The 9,104-nt window shown below is 36.5% G+C and overlaps 2 protein-coding genes across 4 annotated transcripts; both read right to left on the bottom strand.

Annotated features, from left to right (window-relative positions):
- Positions 1 to 219: 219 nt before the first annotated feature.
- Positions 220 to 4,139, bottom strand: LOC115987125 (F-box/kelch-repeat protein At3g06240-like). 3 transcript variants are annotated; one of them, XR_004090976.1, is made up of 2 exons: positions 2,464 to 4,139; positions 220 to 458 (listed from the first exon to the last, which is right to left on the bottom strand). XR_004090976.1 is itself a non-coding variant. In XM_031110596.1 (2 exons), exon 1 carries the CDS (start codon positions 4,096 to 4,098, stop codon positions 2,845 to 2,847), a length of 1,254 nt encoding a protein of 417 aa, XP_030966456.1. In that variant the 5' UTR covers positions 4,099 to 4,139; the 3' UTR covers positions 224 to 458; positions 2,806 to 2,844. The 3 variants fall into 3 exon arrangements, 2 of the variants coding, with proteins under 2 accessions (XP_030966456.1, XP_030966455.1); XM_031110596.1 differs by having other exon boundaries at positions 224 to 458; positions 2,806 to 4,139; XM_031110595.1 differs by lacking the exon at positions 220 to 458 and adding an exon at positions 2,112 to 2,318 and having other exon boundaries at positions 2,806 to 4,139.
- A 2,663-nt stretch (positions 4,140 to 6,802) lies between these two features.
- On the bottom strand, positions 6,803 to 7,396 carry LOC115985110. The gene has a single exon (XM_031108079.1). It carries the CDS (start codon positions 7,394 to 7,396, stop codon positions 6,803 to 6,805), a length of 594 nt encoding a protein of 197 aa, XP_030963939.1.
- Between the last annotated feature and the right edge of the window lie 1,708 nt (positions 7,397 to 9,104).

Here is a 9,104-nt window from a genome sequence, read left to right as displayed (position 1 = left end):
CGTCTTAACGAGGCTTCCGGTCAAATAACTCATAAGATTCAGGTGCGTTTGCAAACCCTGACACTACTCAATCACCACCCTCAATTTCTTTTCCCCGCACCGTAATAACACCATAGATCATGAATTATTCATGATCATGCATATCTTATACACATGCCTATTGCTTTTACAAAGTGCAGGTGTTTTTCATATCTTTCTAATAGGAAGTATCAACAGATATTCTTGAAGTTGTGATCCAAGATATTGGTATGACAGAAATCAAAAGTCAACTGTAACATGTAAGAACAGAATCTGAAAGCCCATTAACTTTAAGTGCTGCCACCAAAACTGAGGATGGAAATTCATCGTGTAAAGGAGGCATGTCACCCTGACTGATTGTAAAGGAGGCAAGTCACCCTGAGATTACTCAATCGTGGCACCATTGGATGATCTAGCCATGTTGGAAAAACAAGTTGTATCTGCAACAGTGCCCGATAACATTGCAATTAGGACCTATTCTAGTTAGTGAAGCTTCCTTATGAGATTGAGTTGTGATGTAGAACCCAAAATGCATATGTTGGAGCAAGAGTTAAAAGATATAGAAAAAGAACTAATAAGCCTTTAAAATATATATATGTATATATATATATATATATATATATTTAAAAGCAAAGAGAACTAAAAAAGCTAGTTTTATGTTTTCTTTTGGTTACTCCCAAAAAAAAATGAAGAAAAAGAAATCAAACAGTAATGAATTGCATTATTTATAAGCTAAACTACTTTGCTGAGGTTTGCACTAGGATATGCTAAACTCCTCGCTTGTTATTGTCATCTTCTTGGATTGCATTATTTATTTAAAGTTCATTTTGAAGTATTAAGCAATTCAAAAGGCATGCTTGAAAGCTTGCTAAGCCATCTTGCATCTCGGAGTGGGTCAGTACTATATTTAACAGCTTAGAATTTGACTTGCTTCTTCACTTGCTTGCTCTACGGTCTCGCATTTGTCCAATGAAATTGTGTCAGGTCATTGCTGACATGGTGTCCAAGACTAGTTTCTTGTTTTTACTATGCTGATCTTAGACCTTTCAGATGTTGTTTCTAATCCAAAGTTGATATAATCTTTCCTTGGGACCAAAACAAACTTAACAACACCACCAACACCCCCCCCCCCCCTCCTTCAACACACACACACACACACAAAAGGTGATGCTAACCTCCTATGATATTGATTTTGCTTAGATATCTGAATGATAAGAAGAAGAAAGATGGGCTTATTTAATATTTCCCTTTTGATTGAGGATATTAGGTAATCACTGCACAAATATATGCTACTTATGAAGTAAAAAGCCTTTAAGCTATGGTGAGGAATGAGTATTGAAATTTTGACGGAGTATGTACCATATGCCTTGGTGCAATCAAATACAAAATGGATCCACCTAATGAAGTATATGCATGTCTAGGGGATCAACAGAGACATGTTTTAAGTAAACTTCAATTTTAGGCACCAAAATTAACCAGAAGCTACCAACATTATCTGTTTTTGGTGGAATTGTGGGTACTCCATACTCATTCTTGATGGAATGATTGAATTGTGGAAAAATAAATTGTTGGAGTGTCATAGGTGTACCTTGAATATACAACAAAGACCATTCCTAGAAGCGACCAATGCAAAAGCAGAGATTGGACAATCAGGGAGATGGTTTATTGCTCTCTCAACGTTTACACTAAGGACAATAGATGTCATTAAACAAATTTATGATTTTAGAGAAATCTAATTAAGAATTTGAAATCAATGAAAAACTTTCGTTTACAACAAATGGAAATTTGACAGCAGGAATATCCGTCAATTTCAACTTTCAAATTGGATATCAACTGCTGAAAGTTTGAAAAAGAAAAAGAAAAAAGACTTGTATGACATCCAATTAAAAGATAAATTTAGTTCAAAATTACTCTTTTTGAATATATTAACAAACAACTTATGTGTTATTATAGGGATGCATCAATAAACAAATTTATCATATGAATCAAAACAGGTCAAATCACATCATGCCAAGAAAAAAAAAGGGCATAGCTATGTGACAACCTTACAAAAAAATCTTCATAAAAATCAAAAGTTTAGAAACAGTATCCACATTACCATGAACTTTGAGCTTCAAAAAGAAGCTTCCATATTACCTTACAATACTAATGGAAGCACAAGGAATTAGCAACTAAACACACAGATTCATTCTCATTACCATTGGCAATGAGCATGTCAATTAGCCACCAAAGCATGAGGGGAAACAATTGCAGCTCCAAAATAGAAGTGCTGACAATCCATGATCACAAAGCTTTAAATCCTTTTCAAACACTATATGTTATTGCAGGGGAATGAGAAAATGCAGGACCATGAAAAAATAAACAAGAAGCTAAAATTGCATAGCAGATGTACTGCAGCCACAAACAAGATGTATATCATTTTGATCAAGGAATAAAGCACAAGACCTTCGCTGGGCCTATGCTCACCACATAAGAACTTCCACAGCCCAGTTTCAACATTCTCATCATAGGGCTTCTTTTCTTCCCTCTTCTTTGCTCCATTTTTATTTTATTTTTTGGATAAAGTAAGATCTCTAATCTAATAGTTTGCAACACAATCAGAGAGGCACAAAAAATGTCAGAATTAAAATGTTATATGTTCTTTCACGAAATCGCCACAAGCATGAAGGGTTGATAGACATCTGAATTAAGTTCACCTACATCATATCAGTAAATTTATGCCTACCGCAAAACAAAATGATACCAAAGTAAACAACATGAGAATGGTCTAAATCATATCACACTTACCTAACAAAATGCAATGATTATCACTAATGATTTCAGTTCTTATCCAGATAGCTCGGTTGCTCCATCAAGAAACACAAGGCTTTCCTTGAACGTAGTAACTATATTTGTAACATATCGTAGGATAATAAGGTCCTTCTCATGTAAAGTTTTAGGGTCTAGTGAAACAATCGCAGTGTCATTTGAAAGAATCGTAGACTCATTGCAATAATATATTTTTATTTCACCATCTTCGGATTCTTCCTTGACTTTCTTGTCAAGTAGAAGTTCACCATGTTCAGTGCAACCATAGAAACTTATATCAACATTTTCAAACCGGATAGAAAAAAGTTTATTCCATGATTCATGTACACCGTACTCCCTCATTACCCAAATGAAGCATTGCGAATCTGGCATTTTGTCGTCATCATTTTCGGGGTATCCATATGTTATGAAAGCCAGATTTTCCTTGAACACAAATAGACTTCGCTGGTGCAATTTATCTCCATCAGGTAGTGCCATCTCCCCAAATTCCTCATTATCGACATCAAATGACAAAATCATCATTCGATCTAGGAATTCCCCTTCCCTTTCACCTTCAGTATGATAAGCCAACCAATGCAAAGCCCCACTAACAAAATGGGGATCTGTAAAAAAGTCGATATAGGAGACCACAACATTGGATTTCAATGAGATTTCAGCCCTTCTCCACGAGTCCGAGCTTAATGTGTAAACCTCGGCCACAACTGGAGTACACCAAAGCTTTACAACCTTGTAGTCATTTGTCTTGGACTGACAAGCAAATCCGGTAGAAACCCAATCATCTTGGCCAATGGAAAAATGTTGGCTTAGACACGAATCAGGCAATCTCTTAAATTTTCTAATACTGGGGTTCCACAAATATATAGAACGATTTCCATGTTGAACTAGACACACTAAACCATTGCACGAACCGACCATTCGGGACATGTTTAAATCAAAAACAGAGGGAGTTGGATACTCAAAAAGCCAATCAAACGTGCGGTCACAACAAAGAACCTTAGAGATTATTGGAATCTTACGCGTATTATATTGAATACGCGTCTGTATGAGAAAAGTTTGATCTTGATCATCATCGTTGTTGGTGTTATTAAGGTGGGTGGAGATGAAATTAGGACTAGCGATTGAGGAGCCCCAAGGTTTGCAAACGCACCTGAATCTTAGGACTGATTTGACTGGAAGCCTTGTCAGGATATTCAGTACGACGTCGTGTGGGAGATGGTTCTTCCTTTGTCGGAGGCTCCGAGGTTGTGGACGAGGATCTCTTGTTTGAGACATTTTTTCGGCGGAAGAGTTGTTTCAGTAGAATAGGGTAAAGAGTAATCTGCTGCGTTTTGCGCTTATGCATATCTTATTCTCCTTTTTTTTTTTTTCTTTTATTATTTTTACTGGGGTACTGCCACATTACCAGTTCTGGAGATTGGCATTTTCACTGTCCAGTTTTTTATGTTTACATCTGCTCGTGACTCTAAAAAAATAATCAGCTTTATTTTCATTCAATTATCATTAGACATGACAAATAGTTCGATTGGGTGGGGTTGGATTTTCACATAAATAAAATAAAATAAATGTCAAATGTCTAGACAAAATTAATCAAATCAAGGAAATGAATTACACATAATAACTTTTTTTTTTTTTTTTTTTTTGTGTGTTTAAGTGGGAACCTGCTATTATTAGCTTATCTGTGTTACTATTATAGTACATGTGAAGGGGGAGGGGGAGGGGGAGGGGGAATATAAATATATATATATATATATATATAAAACTTTTCTTATCCTTTCAATTCTAATAGTTTTGAGCATTGGGGTAAAAGTGTTCACCATACCGTTCAAATCACCCACAAAATGGCATAATAGCATCTAGTGGCGGACTCAAGAATTTAGGTTAGGAGGTGTAAGATTAAAGGACAAGATTGAATGTAAAAAATTAATCTAAAAAATATAATCAATATTAATAACAAAATAAATAAACAACTATATGTCAATTAACTACAAATATATATGTCATATCATTAAAATAAAGAAAAAAAATACCATTTATGATTAAGAATAATCAAATTAAGAGATTATTATAAATACAAATAGTTTAAACATATAATTTGAATTATAAATTTATGGTTAAAAATAGTTAAATCAAGAGATCCATCTAAATATAAACAGTTTAAACATATAATTTGGTTCTTCAAAAAATAAATAAATAAATAAATCAAAGCAAAAGTATTAAGAATATGTATACTTGTGAATATTTGAACATGTGACTTAAAAACCCAACTTGAATGCTTTTAAAAGCCCCACAAAAAATCTAAGAGCATCCACAGCAGATGTGTCAAATGTCAAATGCCAAATATTTGGCACATTTGGCACACCAAACACCAAAAAACACCTTACAGCAAATGTTTTAAATGTTGCAAATATTTGGCATTTGTGTTCGTACCGTTGCAAATTTGCAACGGTACGGACACAAATGCTAAAACCAAAATAATGTTTTTTATTTGGCTTTCTCTCTCCTCTCACTTCTTTAATTTATTTTTTCTCTCTCTTCTCACATCAGATTCCAACTCCTCCCTCAACAGAGAAAGAACACACTCCACATCTTCAAACAATAAGCTCCAAGGCAAGGTGGCCATTATCACTAGAGGCACAAGCGACATGGGCGAGGACATGGCTCGCAAGTTCGCTGCTCACGGCGCACAAGCCATCGTCATCGCCGACATCCAAGACGAGAAGGGCCAAAACGCCGCCGTGTCTCGCCGTCCAAGTCTCTCTGATCTAGCTTGCCACCATCTTGCCGTGATTTGGGATTTTGGGATGGTGCTATGGATTTGAGATTTGGGATGGTGCCGATGGGTTTGAGATTTGTGGTTGTATCGATCTCTCTGGTTGTGTTTTTATTTATTTATTTTAAGGTGGCGTTGGTGGATGTGGGTTTGTGTCGGTGGTGGCTGGCGGGTATTGTTGCTGTTGGTGGCCGTTGTTGCAGCAATGGTGGATGTGTCATTGTTATTGTTGATGGTGATGACAGGGAGGCCGATCTCTCTGTGTGTGTGTGTTTTATTTTTTTATTTTTATTTATTTTTTTATTTTTTTTAAGGTGGCGTTGGTGGATGTGGGTTTGTGCCGATGTTGGTGGTCGTTGTTGCAGCAGTGGTGGATGTGTTGTTGTTGTTGTTGATGGTGATAATAGGGATGAGATAATATATTATTTTAATGTGTAGTAAATATTATTTTAATGTATAGAATTGAATGATAAAACATCTGATAAATGGGATGTTGTAAAATAATGTGATAAAATAATAAAGTAAGTTTTTTGTGTGTTAAAATGACATTTTTTTTTTCAACATCTGATAAGGATGCTCTAAGGTCCAAAGAAAGAGACCGGTATGAAAAGAATTTTTTTCTTTTTGATGGGAGGCGTACTTTGTTTGCATTATATATACCTTTTTTTTCCAGAGTTCTATGCTAGTACTAATTTCTATGTGTAGGTGTAGCAAAGTTGTTATTTTTTATGTTTTTTAATCATTACCAAGTGGGAGCCACGGTTTTATATTATAGTTGTAGACTTGTAGTACGGTTTTGTCTAGTCCATCAAGTTTTTGTGTTCAGACTACTATTCAATGAATCAATGTAGAGATTTTTTTTTTTAATTTTAATCATTACTAAGTGGGACCTATTGGTTTTATATATAGAATTGTAGTAGGAGTAGAAGTTTACTATTACTAAAAGTTCAAAGGAGACACCCTCCCCCTTCCCTCCGCCCCTGACCGCACTGCACCGCATGGTGTAATACGGTATATAGTTTTATAATTAGATAACCGCATAAACCACAAAGCACCACAGCCCCCCCCTCTCTCTCTCTCTTTCTATATATATATATATATATATATATATATATTAAATTTTTAATTTTTAATATATATTTATTTATTTTATATTAAATATATATTATACATTTTTTTTTTTAGAATGATTACACGTAAGCTTTATTACTCAATGGATGAAATATCCGACATAACAAAAGACATTATGTCTAGAGGAACAGACTCCATCCAGACTACAATAGGAAAAGAGAGCCTTGCTCTTTGGGCTAAGGCATGGGCAATGGAGTTGCCTTGTCTACCCATATGAAAGAAGGAACAACTCTGAAAACAGCTTGCATAAGACATTGTGTCTTTTAGAATATGACCAACAGAGGAATGTTGCATTTCTCCATATCTTAGAGCCTTTATCACCAACTCAGAATCTCCCTCGAATGACGATTGTTGAAAACCACATTCACAGGCAAAAAGGGCTGCCCTTCTTGCAGCTAACATCTCCAAGGCCACAACAGATTGTGGTTTCTGAATTTTTTCTAAAAGTGCCGCCATAAGTTCTCCCTTACAATTTCTGATAACAACACCAATGCCCACTTCATCCGATTCATTGAACATAGCCCCATCAAAATTTGTTTTGTATGAATTCAGTAGAGGAGGCTTCCATTTCTTGTTGACACTGTTCTGTGATCGTGGCTGTCTAAATTCCAGGTTCTTTAAATTTCTGATATAGTTCTTGGCGTAAGAAGCAATTTTTTCTAGCAACATCGAAGGTTCCTACAAACGTGACTTGTTCCTATGTTGCCAAATTGACCAAGCCGTGACAGCAAAGAGGGCCAAGGTCTGAGGCTTCTCCCTTATTTTGTCGACCAGGTCCTTGAAAGAGAGAGCTACTGCTGTTGTCCTATCCACCTAGCCAAAATCCTCAGACCAGATATGCTTTATTTTTACACAACCCCAGAGAGCGTGAATCACATCCTCAGGTGCTGATGAGCATAATTGGCACACCGGGTTTTGCAGAATTTTCCTGTTTTCAAGATTGGATTTTGCAGAGAGAGAGTTAGAAACAGATCTCCAAAGGAAATGTTTAATTTTACCTGGTACTTTCAGCTTCCAAATCCCACACCAGAAATATTTTTGTGCTGCTGCTCCTTGAGGGAGGATCAGGTTCTACAGGTCCTCTTCACAAAGAGCTTTGTAACCGGATTTAACCAAGTACACACCTGAATTTTCCTTTGGCCAGATCAGAATGTCAGGTTGTGGGACAGAACACAAAGGTATGGACTTAATTTGCTGAGCTTCTGCGGGATAAAAACATAAGTCTATTAGGTGCACATTCCACCAACCCGTGTGTGGATCAATTAGAGCATCCACAGTTGCTTCCGATGAGAGAAAAGAGGGAGGAGAGCTAACCTTCCCCCCTATCGTGCGTAATAGCCAAGAATCACCATATATGCGTGTAGATTTTCCATCCCCCACCCTCCATCTTGCTTCCTTGACGATGAGTTTCCTAGACCACAAAATACTCTTCTAAGCAAAAGAACCCGATGATAAGTTTGCTTCAGAAATAGAGCCATTTGGGAAATACATGGCCTTAAAAACTCTGTAAAACAGTGATTCTCTATCTTGTATTAGTTTCCAAACCTGTTTCGCCAACATAGCTTCATTGAATTTACAAAGATCTCTAAACCCCAATCCACCCTCATCTTTTGGCCTGCACATTGAGTCCCATTTTGTCCAATGAATTTTTCTCCTTTCCCCCATCTGTCCCCACCAAAATTTCCTTATGAGCATTTCAATGTCTTGACAAAGGCCAACCAGTAATTTGAAGTAACTCATGGCAAATGTTGGAATTGCTTGCACCACTGCCTTCAACAAAACTTCCTTCCCCACTTGTGACAACAATTTCTCCTTCCATCCCTGTAACTTATTCCAAACTCTATCCTTGATATAGTTTAAACTTGCACGTTTGTTTTTTCCCACCACCGCAAGTAAACCCAAATAGGATTCATTCTCCCTTATTTCTGGTACACCAAGGAGATTTTTTATAGATAGCTTAGAATAGTCCGGAACATTTTTGCTAAAAAAAAGAGTTGTCTTTTACATGTTGAGTTTTTGGACCAAAGCTTTTTCATAAGTCTCCATAATGGTTTTAATGGTATGAACATCCCCCAAACTAGCTCGACAAAAGAGGAGACTATCGTCTACAGAAAATAGATGAGAAATTTTTGGTCCATTTTTTACAAAGTGAAACACCTTGGATATTTCCTTCAGTTACTGCTTGCTGGATCAGCCCATTTAAACCCTCTGAACAAAGCAAAAATAGGTACAGCGAAAGGGGATTGCCTTGCCTAATCCCCCTTGTTGGAACAATGTGTCCTTGTGGTTCACCGTTTACTAAGATGGAGTATGTGACTGATCTAATGCATTCCAAAATCCAGCCCACCCATTTATTGTTGAAACCCATCTTCAGCAT

Source organism: Quercus lobata, chromosome 4 (genome assembly GCF_001633185.2).
Source record: "Quercus lobata isolate SW786 chromosome 4, ValleyOak3.0 Primary Assembly, whole genome shotgun sequence".
Lineage (NCBI taxonomy): Eukaryota > Viridiplantae > Streptophyta > Magnoliopsida > Fagales > Fagaceae > Quercus > Quercus lobata.
The sequence above is the reverse complement of the archived record's forward strand: the minus strand, read 5'-3'. Positions and strand labels throughout refer to the sequence as shown.

What these genes read in the sequence shown, in the direction of transcription:
- LOC115987125 (XM_031110596.1), bottom strand. Translation starts at nt 4,098, where the DNA reads ATGTCTCAAACAAGAGATCCTCGTCCACAACCTCGGAGCCTCCGACAA.
- LOC115985110 (XM_031108079.1), bottom strand. Translation starts at nt 7,396, where the DNA reads ATGTTGCTAGAAAAAATTGCTTCTTACGCCAAGAACTATATCAGAAAT.